Consider the following 18,231-nt stretch of genomic DNA (forward strand, 5'->3'; position numbering starts at 1 on the left):
ATAAAAATTTTATTAACTTTAATAAATTGATTTTATCTTGTATTATATAAATACTTACTTTTCATATTTCTTTGAATTTAGTAAAATATATTAAAAATTTATAAAATAATTGCTTGAAATTTCTTTTCAACAGAACTCTTTTTTAAAGTATTTTAATCACTATTTAGGCAGTATCTATTTATTATTCAAGTTGAACGAATTGTCTATGTCTACAGTTTATATAATTTTCTTCTTTAATTTTTACTTCAATTTTAATTTTTAATGTTCTTTGATAATATTTCCTATATTGTTATGAGGTAAATATATTTTAAACGTTCTTACAGTTTCTGTTGTGATGTCTTCATTATTTTCAATCATCTATTTTGCAGCTTTCTGTGCATTTTACATTTGCATCAGTTCTAAGACATGCTGCATTTAACCTATTGTAATTAATCTTTTATAATTTTATTTCACTTATGTTGCAAGTTTTGGGTCATTTAAATTAATTTATTATGTCAAGGATGGTCTTACCAATAATTACACATCATTTAGACTTTTACTCTTTTCAAGCAAAGACCAATTCTTTTTTGTCCTAGCTGAAAGAAGAGTTGCCTTTTTTTAAAACTCTTGCTTAGTATTAATTCTTGATAACGACATTCTACTTTTTTAATTTGGACCACAGATCTCATTTATTGATTTTCTTGAGGCATTATTTTATTTTAGCTATTTTTTAATTTTTTTGTCTCTTAAAGAAGATGATGACGATGATGATGATTAAGAAGAATCAGAATCAGATTCAGATGAGTGAGAGGATATAATAGATTTAATAGATTGATTAGTTTAATTTTCTAATTTATTTTTGCTTGTCTCTTTTTTGATGCTATTCATTGATTGCTGTTATGTTTCATTTTAAAAATCAAATTTTAACTCATCCGTTTATATTTCAGATACTTTATTCTCAACTTAAATAGTTGACAATGCAGAATTATTGCTTTACTAGACACTTAATCTTGGAATTGATATTGAAATTTTTGAACTTGTATGCTTATCTTTTGAAAGTAAGTTAAGACTTTGGATGTCACATGACATTCTTTTTTGGTTTTTGAGTTTTTATTTGTTTTAATATTCTTCATCACCTTCTAGCTATATCATACTTCCCAACTCTTCTTAATTTTCCTCTCTAAAGAATATACAATCATCTTCAATTTCTTGCTAAAACGCTAGTGAATTAAGAATTAGTCTATCTGTAGATCTTGTTATTAGAGTTCTTTCAAAATCTATCTACCAATTGTAAAGTCTTACGATTTTAAATTTTTGTGGTTTGTAAAAAAATAAAGGACAGTCCCTGAGTAAATGCTAATTGCTTTTACATGATTAACAAAAAACGTTTACACATGAGTAATTCTCATTCAGATTCAGTTTATCTTTTAATTCTTGATATTTTTCTTTATCTACCTAAAACTAATTAAGCACATCAATAAAATCAGTCAAAAGGATTTAATGCAAAGTAGTTTACTCCAAACTCTTCACATTTATTTACGATTAATGAGTTTGAGAAAAAAACTCATATTAACCAAAAGATTAAGTTTCCTTGTGTTCAAAAAAAGTTTTGTATTCAGAGAATGGACTTTATTTTTAGTTTTATTTGCTGGATTAATCTAATTAAATCTCTACTCTTCCCTGTACTATATAATATAACTAAGGTACTTGATAACTTCCCGTTTTCATTATTATTTCATCAGGTCCTATTTATTTATCCATTTAAAAATTTTTGAATCAAACATAAAATTTGTAAGAAGATTTTTATTTAAATAAAAACTAATTCCAATAATCAAATTTCTTTTATATTTTATTTAGTTTTTACAGAAATTAAATAGTGGGATTTAGTGCAATTTAAATTATATTTTTACCATAGTTCACTTCTTTCATTTTAAGGGCTAAGGCATTCAAGAATTAATGACTAAATTATTGAAGAAAAGGGATATTCTTTATTGATCTATAGAATATTTCTTCTATAATTTCTTCTTTTAAAAATTTACTTAACACATTCAGAGTCTCATTTGGCAGCACTCTTTTAGAGAAATTTTGAGTATGAATGTATTTCAAATACTTTCTAGCCATTTACTGCAAGTGGGGATTCACATCTCTGCTATAAAGATAGTTATTCAGCTCAGCTAAATGTCTGATGTAAACTTTTCTTTTTGAGTGATAATCTTTGTAAACATTTTATATATTTGTAAGAATATAACCAAATATGACAGATGTAAAAATAGCCATAAAGCAGATAAACACTTTTTCGATATCACTCTTAGCAACTATATCTCCATAGCCGATAGTGCCAATAGTAACTACAGAAAAATAAATTGATGAAACATATTAGGATGATATTGAACTACCTACAAGATTATTAACATTAACCCAATTATTAAGCATTTCGTTGTTCTATTGATAGTCTCCTATCATAAACCACGCACATGCGAATAAGTGGCAAAGTAAAGTTATTTCTACAAATAAAGTGAGCAAATCAACAAGAAAGTTGTAATTGTAAGAAAATTTAAATGATTCTGCTAATTTTTCAATTATTTCATAGAATGAAAAGTATTTTATTAAAAATAAAATCTTTAATTTTATAAAGCCTATCTAATCTGACCACAAGGACAAGTATGCTACACAATCAAATAGGAGATGATTTTGTAAAAAATTAATAAATATCTTTGATCTGTTTTTTTATAATACACCATTTTCATAATAAGCAGTGTTCATTTATACTAAAAAGTTAAGCAAAAATACTAATTGAGTGATTTATGCAATAAGAGGATTAACATTTTCGCCATTATTAAAAGCTATTTCAAAAGGAAGTAAAAAGGAGTTTAAGAAAATAAATGAAATAGTGATGAAATCCCAAAAAATAGAGACCTTATTGTAAGGTAAAATAACAGGTATTGGATCTTATATTTTTATAATAATGCCAACAAATTTTTCATGAAAGCTTTAAATGGGCATGAAGAATACCTTTAATCTTTTTTTAACTAACAGCCAACAAATCCTAATTTTTCTGATAATTTTAAATCTGCTTCTATGTATGTTTTCTTTTATATATGAAAAGCTTTCCTTTTAATTAATATGATGCGAGGCTTTAAATAAATATTTTAAAAAATTATTTAATCCAACGAAGAAATATTATATAGCATAAAATATTAATAGTGAATATTACCTAAGTCATTAATTGCATCCCACTAGTTTCTTAGAAGTTCTTGAGGCTTAAAATATATCAACCTTTATTTGTTCCTGTGAATAAATCTGTTGAAGAAAAATAATATGTTAAAAAAATTGTTTTTCCAAACTTATTGAGTTGTTCTACTTTGTAATTTTTTTGTCGATTTCTATTTTAAAGTTTCTTCATTGTTAATACTCTCAGATGAATTAAATTTTGTTCCGCCAAAAGTCTGCTGCGTTTTTTAATTTTTTCTTTTCTTAAAACCTGATTCAAGCTAATTATTTAGTTCATCAGGTTTGAATCTGTAAGATGGCCTATGCTATCTTTAGTTAGTAACTTTAGATCTATTAATTTAATCGTTGCTCTCATTAATCTTTGAAAAATTTAGGTTTGGCGACTAATTAGACGTATTCAATGATTCTTATTTAGAATCTGCATTAAGTTAAATTTAATTATCCTTAAAAAATTTCTCAACTGCCATAGACTAGTTATTTTTATCATAACATTCTTCAAAATAATTAATTTATTCTACTTAAGCTTAATCGTTTTTTTAGACTTATTTACAGTCTTACTCGCTAAAGTTTTCAGTAGATGGCTGTATACTTGATTCTACACATTTATTATTTGTCTGCTCTCGGGTCCATTAGCCTCTAGAAATTTACCCAATTCTTAAATCCCCCATTTATAATTATTCAATTTAGCTTATTTAATTTTGAATAGGTAATTGATCTAGAGAGCTTATCTGCTAAACTCCAATGTTACCTAAGCTTTTTTTACTCTAAAGAAGCATTTAACTTGATTATTTCATGTAGTTATTTAAAAAATTTGAAGATCACTGCTAAATATTTTAAGAAATTGTATATTTCCTTTTGTTTAATTTGTGCTAAAAATCGTAGGCTTAGAATTAGTTTTACTTCTACTATTTAGCTTTATTAAAAAGTTTTTTTAATCAAATAAATCTAAGTTAAAAAATTTTCTACAACAATCAATTAAAAATTTATATCTTAATTGAGAATTTTGAGTAGCCTTTATTTAGCGACCCTAGTAAATAGACTTATAATTTCATATAAGGCGAGTATAAGCTCTCAGATTGTAATTTGAACAAATTTTCCTGCAAAAATATTTTATTTTGCAATAAATGAACAAATTCTGGGCATTCATACTCATATGTAATAAAAAATTTATTTCTTATTGAAGTCAAAAATTAATTTAATTATTATTTTTTGATATGATATGAAAGTAAAAAATTATAATTAATAATCTAAAATAATTAAAATTTATAATCCAAATTTTTTTTCTGTTGTTAAAATTTAAAGTAAAATGATAAAAACTGACTGTTGATTTGAATTAATAAAATTAAGAATTTAAATGTTTAGATTAAAAGTTCTTTTGTATTTCTAAACTAAAAATGTTAGAAATATTAATACAAAGGGCTTGAATTATTTAAAAATAAACAAATAAATAATATAGAGAAATTTGTTATAAAAATTCCTCAAAATAAGGTCAATCAATTTTTTTAGTTGTTTTCTATGAATCAGTCAATTTTAAAAAGCATTCTGAAAGTATTTTTATTTTAACTTTTTAATGAATTTATTTCTTATGACAGAACTCTATGTTAAGAGTTTTATTTGTCAATTAATTTTGGAGTAAATAATTTTTTGCACTTCTATTATTTATATTATCTTAAAGATCTAAACAATTTAGAAAATAATATGGATATATATAAACACACAAATTCATTGAATTTTTAATAATTTTATTTTTAAACTGTAGTAAATATCTTCAATTTAAATTTCACCATCATTTGTAGCATAAGCTATTTGAGATTATCAATTTCTTCATTAAAGTTGTTTGTTGTCAATGAATAATCTGTTTACCCAAAAAATGAAGTATATCTTTGAGGTTTTTGAATTTGATTTTCTTTAATATAATAATTCTGAAAATACTACTCACTGAATTAAAAAATTATTAAATTAATAATAAATTATTTTTTTGTATAGAAAATAATCCATTTGTATTTCAAATATTAAAGAGTTTAAAAGTGATATGAGCTAAATAATTATCCATTAAAAAAATTATAATAAAGATTTAAAATAATAAAAAACATCTCAAAACAAATTCAATTAATTTTAATTTTTTTTTTTTTGTTTATGAAAGTATGAATCATTTAATTTTTATAAGCATTCTTCTGGGACATCTTCGTTTTTAAGAAAATTATCAAATATTTGATTCTTAAATTTGTCAGTATAGGCATTACTGACTCCTAAATTTATTAAGTTAATGCTTTTATTTTCATTTACATAATCGTTGATGAAAACATTTTTATTTTAACTTTTTAACGAATTGATATCCTGTTAAGAGTTTCTAAGAGCTTTATATATTTATTCATCTAGCAGGTTAATTATTTAAAAATCTTTTTTTGATAGAAATGGCTAATTGACCATTTTAATCAAGCTATTATAAGCGCTACTTGTCCTTTCTTCTTATTAGAAATTAGTTTTATGTTAATCTTAATTCTTTGTTTTACTTTACTCAGTTTAACTATTTAAAATAGGTTAAGGCATGATTTCAAAAAGTTTTAACTAATCTTCATTTAATATTATTTATTTAAGTCTATCTATTTCCTATAATTTTTTAACAATATTTTAAATGTCTAAACTATTCTATACCTTACCTATTCCTTCTAAAATAAAGAATTTTTTTAACTCAAATAACTTAGAGCATTTAAATGTTAGATACTGAAAATATTCTGCATAACTTAAGCTAATCTTTTTCTTTAAAGGATTCAAAATACATTTTATTCTTTCAAAATAGGATAATTAAATCTAATTTTCTTTTTTTTATTGGTTTTATTTTGTTATTTTATTTTCTTCTTGATGATTAAAATTGCTTTTTGTCATTTTGAAAGCTTTTTATGATCCGTTTCTCCTAAAAGCTTGGTTTGGAGTAGTTACTTTTTTAGGAACATTTTATGATTCTATTTCAGAAAATTAAGTAAGTTATAGAAGCCTGAAATTTTCTTTATTAACTTCTTTATTATTAGGACTACTCGTTGTTAGCTACTCAATTGCACTTTCTTAATTTTGAAATAATGAATTTTGTATATTTTTATTGTTGCTTTTATCTAAAACATGGTCAAATTAAGATATATTTTCGATATTTTAATTTACACTATTTGTTTACTTCTAAAGGTTTTAATTTATTTATTAAATTTATTCACAAATTTTAACTTACTTTTGATTCTATTTATCTCCAGCTTCAATAAAATTTGTTTCAAACAGGCAATTATTTTAGTTAGTCTTTTCAATTTTTTATCCCTCGCTATTCAAATTGAACTCAAATAAACTGTTTACTATTTCTTTGTTCAAGTAGATTTTAGCAAATGGGTATGTTATTACAAATCCGATTAATGTAAGCAGCTTAAACAGTCCTCCTAATTGAGCAATTAGCTCAGAAAATTTCATGTACCTTCTTTGCATTAAAGTTTACTTATTCCTATGAGGTGTCAAAGTAAATTAAATTATTAGACCTGGGTCACTAAATACATAATTTGATTAAGACTATACAAATAAAAAATCTTAAATTTAATTAATCTATTTAGAAAAATAGCCAGTATCAGATTAAATATAGTAGTTTTCAAAAAAAGCAGTAAATTGCTAGCTTTAAAGAGCTGATGTCTGAGTTTCTATATAACTGCTTTGATATCCAAAAGGATTTTCTAAATTGGAGGGATCAATTATCTTATCAGCAATGTAAGTAAGAAAATGAAGATCTTTTGTCACTTAATCTATGTGTTCTTAAGGCTTACATACAACAGAGCCTGGTTAAGTAGAATTTTTACACTATTTAAAAAAGACATCTATTTTAGAATAAAAATCACCTGAATAATCCCCTTCTATGTATACTTTTTAACCATCTTCAAAACAAAAGAAATAATCTAGGTGAAGATTATTAAACAGATCATTTAGTTTGACTGATTTTATATCCTAGATGTTGCATGGTCTTACTGCCAATTTAGTTTTATTTAGTGAAATTTAATGCGACCCTTAATCAATTTTTTTTAAGCTAGTCATGTAACTTGAGACCTAAATCACTTAAGGATCATAAATATTACGACCAAAGTTGTCAGTTAACCCCATGATCGTTATTTATTGCTCTTTATCAAAAGTCATTCTTTCAGGATTCTTCACAAACTACTCACTTGTAAGCACAATAGGATTATACCTTTAAAATAATTCACTACTTTAATAATAACAAGCAAGACAAAAAACTGCAAATATGATCACAGATATTAGAGCTCCAAAACCTGTTTTGTAAACTTCTTAATTTTAAAAGAAATAAATTTTCATTATTAAAAATGTTTATACTGAGTATGAATGAATATTAGCGGCTATTTTCTTTATCATTTATTATTCTATTTATTTAAATTTATTAATAATTTCTTAATCAATATTATTTTCAATATAAAATAAATTATGTAATAAGGTAAAAACTAGCTAGATATACCATTTCATTTCCTAATTGTATAATTAATATTTCTTGTTGTATAAGTAAATTAAAAAAATTCAATTTTAAGTCAAAACACATTTTGTTTTCTAGCAAGATTTTAAATAACCATATTCCAAACCATTTATATAAAAAAATTTTATTTATCACTCATATAATTAATTATATTTCTATTAGAGATAACATTTAATATATTTTATAAATTTAAAAATAATACTTAAGAAATAGCAGTAAAAGATTAAAAAAACCAATTTAAAAAGTAATAAAAATAAATGTTATTTTCAATAAGGTTTTTGAGTAAAATAATTAGCTTAAATAAATAAATAAATTAGAATATTACAAATTAATTGTTTTTTGCTTTGATAGATAATCTAATAAATGTGAAAGTTATTAGAAAAAGTAAAAGAGATTTACATGTTTATCAATTTAAATATATTTTGAAATAAAAATAAAATAAATAATTAGCAAAATAGCAAACAAATCTATTTTATTTATTTTAACCATTTTAAACAACAAAAATCAAAAATAATATTAATAGTAACAATTTTAGATAAAATATGCATATAGATTTCTCATAAATTCATAGAATTTTTAATAATTTTATTATTAAAATTAAAATAAACATCATCAATTTTAGTTTAACTATCATCCGTAACATCATATTATGTTTGATTTTTCTCAAATTCTTCTTTGAAGGATGAGTCTTTTATCAAAAAATTTTTCTCAACAAATCTTGAAGGAAATCTTTAACATAGTAGGTTTTCTTTAATATAATCCTAATTTTTTAGACTATTATCGAAATAATTGGTTTGGTAATTTTAAGAGTATTTATCTGCATTCTCAGTTATAAGACCAGCGTCTAATATATTTTAATAGATCTTTTTATCCAAAAGCTAAATTAACTGAATATCTCTTTATGATTTTTTAGGTTTATTCAATATATTTGCTAAACTTTAGTAAGCTTCATCCACCTTTTCCTCATAAGTTTTATTAATTTTGTCATAAAATGAATTACCTTAATTAGACTGGCTTTCTGAACTATTGCTCTGTAAAACAGGTCGAGGCAAAAGTTCAAAAAGTTTCAATTAGTCTTCATTTAGCACCACTTGCTTAAGCTTTTCTAATTCCTATAATTTTTTTAGGATGTTTTCAATATCCAGTTAATTTGATACTTTTTTGAGCCCTTTCTAAATAAACACTTTTTTTTACTTTAACTTTTTAGAATTAAAAGAAGAAAAATAAAGAATTTATTCTATAAAAGTCATTTTAATTATGGATTTTAATGGATTTAAGATGTTTTTAATACTATCAATTAGAGACTTGACAATCTGAGAATTTTCTTGAATTTATGAGGTTTCCATTCTAATAAATTGGTTTTCATAAATATTTGAAAAAGAATAATCACTTTCTTTTACATTTTTCAAGATTTCTCTTCTTCTGAAATTTTATTCTTAACTTCTTTTCACACTCTTATTATTAAATTAATCTGTTTCAACTGAATTATTTATTTATTGAAATTTAAAATTGTCTTCTTTTAATTAGGATTATTTCTTTTTAAGGTTTAAATAAGCAAGTTATTATTATTCTATTGATTTTTCTTAATCAAAGGATTGTTGACTAGCCTTTAATTTATTACTTCTCTAATTAACCTCATTATTATTATATTAACTTTAATCTTCTTCATTTAGTTTAGAGCCCAAGTCTTATTAATTTTACATAAATTTAAATTATTATTGTAGTTTTTTTTTATTATTTAATTCTATTTCTGCTAGGTATTTTTCAGTCAAATTATTGTCATTATTCTGTAATTTTTTTTCTGATAGCGTAAAGTTTAAGTCAAAAATACTATTTATGATTTCTTTGTTTAAGTGAAGTCTTGTAATAGGGTATGTGAAAGCAAAACCTATTAAAGTAAGTAGCTTTATGATTCCTCCTAACTGCGCTATAAGATCAGAAAATTTCATATACCTCCTCTACATAAACAGCTATTTATTTTTATATGGCCTCAGAGTAAATTGAATTAATAAACCTGGTTTTCCATATAAATTATCCGAACGTGACTACACATACAAGAAATCCCTTTTTTCATTTACTTATTATGTAATAAGTCCGGTGTCTGACTAAATATAATAATTTTCAAAAAAGGCTGTATATTACTAGCTTTGTTAGGCAGATGTTTACGTCTCTAAATTTATTCCTTGGTAACTGAAAGGATTGTCTAAATTAGTGGGATCAACAATTTTATCCAACATATACGCTAGGAAAAAAAGATTTGAAGTAATTTAATCTATTTACTCTTAAGACTTACAAACAACAGAACCTGGTTAAGTAGAATTTTTACATTGAGAAAAGAATACATCTACTTTAGAGTAGAAATCTCCAGAATAATCTCCTTCAATGTAAACTTCTTAATTGTCATCAAAACAAAAATAGTTACTTAATGGAAGTGAATCGAAATAGCTATTAATTTCACCTACTCTGATATCTTACCTATTACATGGTCTAATTATTAGGTTAGTAGATTTAAGAGAATTTTGATATCCTTAAGTGGTTTCATTGTAAATCTTTTATAATTTAGATATAGAAGCAGAAACTTAAATTACAGATGGTTCGTAAACGGTTTGACCTGTAGAATTATTAAAACCCATAACTATTATTTGTTGAATTTTATCAATATCCATTCTTTGAGGGTTTTTCACATACTATTCGCTGGTGATCACAATCGGATTATTCCTATTAAATAGCTCTTACCCATAAAAATAATCAGCTAATCCAATAATTATCAAAACAATCAAAGACATTAATGCTCCAAAACTGGTTTTATGAATTTCTTCATTTTTAAAATTGAATCTTATAGGAATTGTCTAACTACTTTAAAGGTCGAAATAAAACTTTTAATTTTTTCATTTTTTAAGAAGAATAAGAAGAAAGTGGAAATCAATTAATTTGTTTTTTTAGTTTTTTTTTATTTATGATGCTATATTGATTTTAATTTCATAATAATTAAAAATTGTATTTGCATCTATTATTAATGTTTTTGTATTCATATAACTTAGTGGTGAATTATTTAAGATTGATAGGTAGGAAAAAACAACAATAATAACTTATAATTAATCAGTTTATTTAATAAAAAACTTAAAATTTTATTTCTGGAGCAAAAATTTATTTCAGTATTTATGTTGTAGAGTGTAATAAAAATAACAATAGTAATAATAATAGTGATAAAAATAAAATTTATTGATTAATAATTAAATAAAACTTAGAATACTTTTATTTAACATTTTAATTATAACAATTACCCTTGTTTTTATTTTATTATTTGTCTATCGCTTAAATAGTTAAAATAAAAGGCAGCTAAAATATCTAGCTAAATTTAATAAACATCTTAATGGTTATCTTGGTACATTAACAAAGTGGCCATTATTTTTTGTTATTTTATTACTTATTTTCAATAATTTTACGTTAGTGAATTCTTAAATTACTTTATTTAATTCTTTATTTTTCTTTCGAAAAACTAAGCAAATTTTTTTTTTATTATGTTCTTTTTTTCTAGAAAAATTAAAAAAGGTCAATAAATAATGCAGATTTTGAAAATAATTTTTTTTAAATATAAAACAACATTTAGAAAATATTAAATTAATAATTTAGGAAAATAGTAATAATTAATTACAAAAATGGCTCCTCTGAAAGAAAAATTATTAATTAAAATGAATATTATTTAAATAAATATTATTTTCAAAGGGGTTATTGAATAAAATAGTTAGCTTAAGTAAAAATGTTTGAAAAATATAAATTAATTGTTTTGTACTTTAATATATAATCTTATTGATGTAAAAGTTGTTAGGTAAGTAAAAAAGATTTAGATAATCAATTTAAATATATTTTTATTAAAAATAAAATAAACAATTAGCAAACAAACAAATCTTTTTTATTTTAATATTTTTAAATGAGGTAAATCTATAATAAAATTAATAATAACAATTTTAGATAAAATATGAATAAACATACATTTCTCATAAATTCATAGAATTTTTAATAATTTTATTTTTAAAGTTAAAGTAAACATCATCAATTTTAGTTTAACTGCCTTCTGTAACATCGTATTATGTTATTTGATTTTTCTCAAGTTCTTCTTTGAATTAGGAGTCTTTTCTGAAAAACTTTTTCCCAACAAAGCATGAAGGAGATCTTTAAATTGGTATGTTTTCCTAAACATAATTCTAATTGTTTACGCTATTTTCTAAGTTATTGGTTTGGTTATTTTAAGAATATTTATCTGCATTCTAAGCTAAAAGACCAGCATCTAATATATTTGAATAGATCTTTTTATCCAAAAGCTAAATTAACTGAATATCTCTTTATGATTTTTTAGGTTTATTCAATATATTTGCCAAGCTCTAGAAAGCGTCATCTACCTTTTCCTCATAAGTTTTATTAATTTTGTCATAAAATGAATTACCTTAATTAGACTGACTTTCTGAACTATCGCTCCGTAAAACAGGTCGAGGCAAAAGTTCAAAAAGTTTCAATTAGTCTTCATTTAGTACTACTTGCTTAAGTTTCTCTAGTTCCTATAATTTGTTTAGGATGTTTTCAATATCCAGATGGTTTGATACTTTTTTGAACCCGTTCTAAATAAATTCTTTTTTTTACTTTAACTATTTAGAATTAGATGAAGAGAAATATTTTATGTATTCTATTATAGTCAGTTTGATTATGGCTTTTAATGGGTTTAAGATGATTTTAATACTATCCATTAGAGACTTGACAATCTGAGAATTTTCTTGAATTTATTAGGTTTCCCTTCTTATATGTTGGCTTTCATTTCTATCTTCCTAAGTATAATCACTTTCTCTTAAATTTTTGAAGGGTTCTCTCTTTTTGAAATTTGATTCATAACTTCTTTTTATGATCTTATTATTAGATAAATCTGTTTCAACGGAATTATTTATTTATAGAATTTTTAAATTTTCTTTTTTTAATAATTAAGAGTCTTTGTTATTAGGGCTTAAAATAGCAAGTTATTATTATTCTGTTGGTTTTTCTTAATCAAATAATTTTTTACTAGCCTATTATTTTTTACTTCTCTAATTAACCTCAGAATTATTACACTGATTTTAATCTTCTTCATTTAGTTTAGAGTCCAAGTCTTATTAATTTTACATCAATTTAAATTATCTATTAAATTCTGTTTGTAATTTTTTTTATTTATTAAATTCAATTTCTGCTGCTTAATCTTTTTCAGTCTAATTATCATCTTCAATCTGTAATTTTTTTTCAGATAGCGTAAAGTTAAAGTCAAAAATACTATTTATGATTTCTTTGTTTAAGTGAAGTCTTGCAAAAGGATATGTTACAGCAAAACCTATTAAAGTAAGTAGCTTTATGATTCCTCCTAACTGCGCTATAAGATCAGAAAATTTCATATACCTCCTCTACATAAAGAGCTATTTATTTTTATATGGCCTCAGAGTAAATTGAATTAATAAACCTGGTTTTCCATATAAATTATCCGAACGTGACTACACATACAAGAAATCCCTTTTTTCATTTACTTATTATGTAATAAGTCCGGTGTCTGACTAAATATAATAATTTTCAAAAAAGGCTGTATATTACTAGCTTTGTTAGGCAGATGTTTACGTCTCTAAATTTATTCCTTGGTAACTGAAAGGATTGTCTAAATTAGTGGGATCAACAATTTTATCCAACATATACGCTAGGAAAAAAAGATTTGAAGTAACTTTATCAATTTATTCTTAAGGCTTACAAACAACGGAACCTGGTTAAGTAGAATTTTTGCATTGAGAAAAGAATACATCTACTTTAGAGTAGACATCTCCAGAATAATCTCCTTCAATGTAAACTTCTTAATTGTCATCAAAACAAAAATAGTTACTTAATGGAAGTGAATCGAAATAGCTATTAATTTCACCTACTCTGATATCTTACCTATTACAAGGTCTAATTATTAGGCTAGTAGATTAAAGAGAATTTTGATATCCTTAAGTGGTTTCATTGTAAATCTTTTTTAATTTAGATATAGAAGCAGAAACTTAAATTACAGATGGTTCGTAAACTGTTTGGCCTGTAGAATTATTAAAACCCATAACTATTATTTGTTGAGTTTTGTCAATATCCATTCTTTGAGGGTTTTTCACATACTATTCGCTTGTGATCACAATCGGATTATTCCTATTAAATAACTCTTACCCATAAAAATAAACAGCTAATCCAGTGATTATGAAAACAGCGAATGACATTAATGCTCCAAAACTGGTTTTATGAATTTCTTCATTTTTGAAATTGACTCTTATAGGAACTCCATATATGTCTAAATACTTTAATGGTCGAAATAGAATTTTTAATTTTTCCATTTTTGTGACAAGAAGAAGAAGAAAGTGGAAATTATTTAATTTGTTTTCCTTTTATTTGTTTTTTTTATTTTAAATTAAAAATATATTTATTATTTGTATGCTATATTGATTTAAATAGTTATTAAATATTGTTATGCCTTTATTTATAAAGTTTTTCTATTAATATAATTTAAGATTGGTGGGTAGGAAAAAACAACAATAATAACCAATAACTAATCAGTTTATTCAACAAAAAACTTAAAAAATTTATTTATCAAACCAAAATTTATTTCACTATTCCTGCTATTTGCTGTTGTAGAGTATAATTATGATAATAATAATAATAGCAATAAAATTTACTGATTAATAATTAAATTATACTTAGTATACTTTTATTTGTCATTTTAGTTATAACAGTTGCTCTTGTGTTGATTTTTTTATTTGTCTATAAAATAGTGTTTCTCTGTTTCACCTTTTAATTTTAAAATATTTTTTTATTTGTTGACAAACAGTTTTGTATTAATTATGAAGTATCTATTTAACTTAAAAAGTTAAAATAAAAAAGTCAGCTAAAATATCTAGATAGCTATTTTTTATAAAATTAAATCAATAATTCAATGATTATCTTGGTAAAATTTCTAATTAATGACTATTTTTTTTGTATGAGCTGAAGAATATAATATAGGAAAAGTGTTGAATACTCTAAACTGTAATTTTAAATTTATTTTATTCATTATTTTTTTAACTCATTATTTGTTTGAATATATTTGTATAAAAATGATCTCTAAGAATAAATAAATGCGTTTTAAAATTATATTTATCCAATAATTTTACTTTAGTGAATTCTTATATTACTTAATTAAATTGATTGCTTTTAGAAAAACTATGTAAATTTTTTATTGATTCATTTTTTCTAGAAAAATAAAAAAAGTCCATAAAATAATAGTGATTTCTTATAAAATTTTTGTTTTAAAAATACAAGAAACTATTGAGAAAATATTAAATTAATATTTAGGAAAAAAGTAATTGATTACAAAATTTTCAAATTTCAGCTTAAATATTTTTATGTAATAAACTATGGATATCAATTTAAAACTCATTATTAATAGTTTAAAACATTAATTTCTATGTAAATTTATTTCTAAATATTATAAAAAAGTAAGAAATAATTAAGGATTTTTTAACTAGCTTTCTTTAGATATTGTATTTTAATTTTGTATAAAATAAATCAATTATTGTTAAAATTTTTTTCACATTAATAAAAAAAATTAAAAACAAAATTTTCCATTCTATTAATATTAAGAAATAAAAATCAATTATCCTTTTTTTAAAACAGCTGGGTTCCTTTTGAAAAATCTAAATAAATTTTTGTGCTTAATACATCAATCAACTTCAAAAAATATCAAAAGAAATTTTTTCTAAATTACAATCCTCCCTCCTTCATTTTATGACAATAAATCATAAATTAATTGGGTAGTATATTAAATTTATGAAAGATGATTTTTAGAAATTAAATTTACTGATTTTTAGACAAAGAATATACAAAAACAAATGATATTTATTTAAATTTTATTCAACATTTTGTAAAATTAATCTTTTTAGTTTTTTCTTTTGCTTTAAATCCTTATATTCTAATCTTTCTCAATATAACTTCTATATTGTTATGAATCATATATCTTGTATAAGATCTCATAGTTTCAGTAATTAAATCATCTTCTTATAATTCCTCCTTTTAATCTGACTAATTTTTAAAATGCTTAGTTTGAAAATGGTATTATTGGGAAGTAAAATTTGTTTTTTTTTTATGAACTTTTTTCCTAGCATCAAAAAGTTTTAAGGTTATATCACTTTTTTCTTCATCTAATTTATTTGAACTATATAACTTAATATTTTCATCAATATCTTTGAATTTCTTATGTATGGACATAAATTAGCTTTTATTTTATGATTTATCAACTTGTTGCAATTCTAAAAAACTTATTTTGATTTCGCTTAGATTATCTTTGAGGTTTAGTTAGCTAGTAGAAGCTATTTAAAATAAGTTAAAATTATTGATAATTAATTAATTAGTTAATAACTTTTAAAATTACTTTCTGTTTAGATTTTAAAATCTTAATCCCTTTTTGGTGCCAGAATTTCCTGACTTGAGATGTTTTCAAGTGCTCCTTCATCACAATTTGAAATAAGCTTTTAAGATTTAGTTTATTACAGAAAGTTTTTTTTATCATCTTAATAATCTTCTAAAGATTTCATGGAAGTAAAAAAACACATTTCATCTTAATTTTCTTATTAAAAAGCTAAACTTGTTATGGCAATTCCATTTTAATAAAGCAAAGAAGAAAATTTCAATCTATTCTTTGACCTATGAAAATTTTTGATGTAATCTTCTTGATCTCTACTTTCCAAATTAATTATTCTCTATTTGTTAGGTTTATAGAAAAAGATAGGACATTCATTTGTAAGATGTTTACTACTTTTACAAGAGTAGCAATTAATGTTACAAATTGAGTATCTTTCATATAAATTTATAGAATCTTTTAACTGTTAATATGTCTCTCTATCATTAGAATACTATTTCAATATTTCCAAAAATTCTGATAATTTTAACTAATGAGTAGTAGTTATCCCTATACTTCTAGCGTTAAAAGAAGATACTTATGATTGAGAGACAAATTCATATTCGCCTAAAGTCTAATTAGGTTTGCAGACATGGAAAGGCTCTTTCTGCTTTTCCTTATTATATTTAAAATACTTTCCTTAATCTATTGATATTTCAATACTCCCTTTAAGTATAAATATTATTTGAGGTTCTTGCTATGAATTCATTTTAAAAATTATTTCATCTGGACCTAAATTATTTTTAAAAATAATTATTAGTATTTTCACTTCCTCTAATTGAAATTCTTAAAAAATGAAGCAGTATTCTTTTAAACATAAAACGATAGTAGGAATGTAATTTCTCACATATTAAGACCAAGTCACTATCGAAAGCTCAAGTTATAAAAATTTTAAATAATAATTTTTATTAAAACCCATAATTAATTAAAGAATTTTTTGTGGTATTTATTTATCTTATTTAATTAATGAGAAAAATACAACTTAAAAAAAAATAAAAAATTTTCATATTTATCATTCTTTTAATAAAAATTGCTAAATTGATTATTTTGAAATTATCATAAAATATAATCTTTAATTAAAGAGCAAAAAAAGCTAGAAATATTTGATTATTTTAAATAGAAAATTCGAATAATTAATTACCATAAGTATATTCAGTCATTCTTTGAGCAAGCTATTATTTGAACTGTTAACTAAATTGTTTAAAGAATTTTATTTAGTTTATAGTTTTATTAAATATTTCAGATGTAATTTCTTCTCTCAAATGTTTGCTCAATACATTCAAGGATTCACATGGAACTTCTCCCTTCCTAAAGTTTTGATCGTGAATGTATTTCAGATATTTACGAGCCATTTACTACAAAATAGGATTTACGGATCTGTTTGTCATAAAGTTATTCAAATCAGTTAAGCTTTTGATATAAGCTTTTTGCTTTTAATTGTATTTTCGATATACGTTTTAGATATTACTCAAAATATATGCGAATATTCCGCAAGCCATAATTGCCATACATGCTAAGACGCCTCTTTCAATTTCATTTTAGGGAAGAATATCTCCATAACCAATAGTGCCTATAGTGATTACTGAGAAGTATAATGACGAGATATACTTTGTCCTAACCAACTGATCTTATAAATTTTAAGAACGAAGCCAATTTTAATAAATTCCATAACTTTCTTAATAATACCCAAGCGAATACCAAATACAAGCGAATAGGTGACACAATATGATAACTTCTACTAAAAGAGTTGCTAATTTAATGCATAAATTATATTTAGGGGAGAATTGAACTGATTCAGTAAATTTCTCTATAATATCATAGAATGTAAGCACTTTAATCATAAAAAGAACTCTTAACATTTTTAAACCTAATGGATTAAACCAAAGACAAGAGTTGGTTATGAACTCAAAAGCTAGATGATATTTGATAAAATGAAGCATTATGCTACTCCTATTTTATTAAATAATTCCATTTTCATAATAAGCCGTATTCATAATAATTAAGGTATTTAAGCCAAACACTACTCTGCTAACAAAAGATAAATTATAATCAAAAA

General features: G+C 23.0%; 5 protein-coding genes across 5 annotated transcripts; all 5 read right to left on the bottom strand. All coding sequences in view use genetic code 6, as the record gives it.

The window, feature by feature from the left end:
• Positions 1-156: 156 nt before the first annotated feature.
• TTHERM_000279857 (cation channel family protein) lies at positions 157-3,878 on the bottom strand (the record flags this gene model as incomplete). Its single annotated transcript, XM_012798149.1, has 3 exons — positions 157-1,724; positions 1,890-2,927; positions 3,194-3,878. The coding sequence occupies 3 exons, from the start codon at positions 3,876-3,878 to the stop codon at positions 157-159; spliced, it is 3,291 nt and encodes a 1,096-aa protein (XP_012653603.1).
• Positions 3,879-5,304: 1,426 nt separating this feature from the next.
• TTHERM_000279858 (cation channel family protein) lies at positions 5,305-7,368 on the bottom strand (the record flags this gene model as incomplete). The annotated part of the gene is made up of 1 exon (XM_012798150.1): positions 5,305-7,368. One exon carries the CDS (start codon positions 7,366-7,368, stop codon positions 5,305-5,307), a length of 2,064 nt encoding a protein of 687 aa, XP_012653604.1.
• Positions 7,369-8,274: 906 nt separating this feature from the next.
• Positions 8,275-10,503, bottom strand: TTHERM_000279859 (zinc knuckle protein; the record flags this gene model as incomplete). The annotated part of the gene is made up of 1 exon (XM_012798151.1): positions 8,275-10,503. One exon carries the CDS (start codon positions 10,501-10,503, stop codon positions 8,275-8,277), a length of 2,229 nt encoding a protein of 742 aa, XP_012653605.1.
• A 1,212-nt stretch (positions 10,504-11,715) lies between these two features.
• TTHERM_00279860 (zinc knuckle protein) lies at positions 11,716-14,079 on the bottom strand (the record flags this gene model as incomplete). Its single annotated transcript, XM_001018143.2, has 1 exon — positions 11,716-14,079. The coding sequence occupies one exon, from the start codon at positions 14,077-14,079 to the stop codon at positions 11,716-11,718; it is 2,364 nt and encodes a 787-aa protein (XP_001018143.2).
• Positions 14,080-15,631: 1,552 nt separating this feature from the next.
• Positions 15,632-18,034, bottom strand: TTHERM_000279878 (cation channel family protein, putative; the record flags this gene model as incomplete). The annotated part of the gene is made up of 3 exons (XM_012798152.1): positions 15,632-16,086; positions 16,149-16,907; positions 17,317-18,034. 3 exons carry the CDS (start codon positions 18,032-18,034, stop codon positions 15,632-15,634), a joined length of 1,932 nt encoding a protein of 643 aa, XP_012653606.1.
• Between the last annotated feature and the right edge of the window lie 197 nt (positions 18,035-18,231).

The sequence above is a fragment of the Tetrahymena thermophila genome, assembly GCF_000189635.1.
Source record: "Tetrahymena thermophila SB210 genomic scaffold scf_8254600, whole genome shotgun sequence".
NCBI classification, from domain to species: domain Eukaryota; phylum Ciliophora; class Oligohymenophorea; order Hymenostomatida; family Tetrahymenidae; genus Tetrahymena; species Tetrahymena thermophila.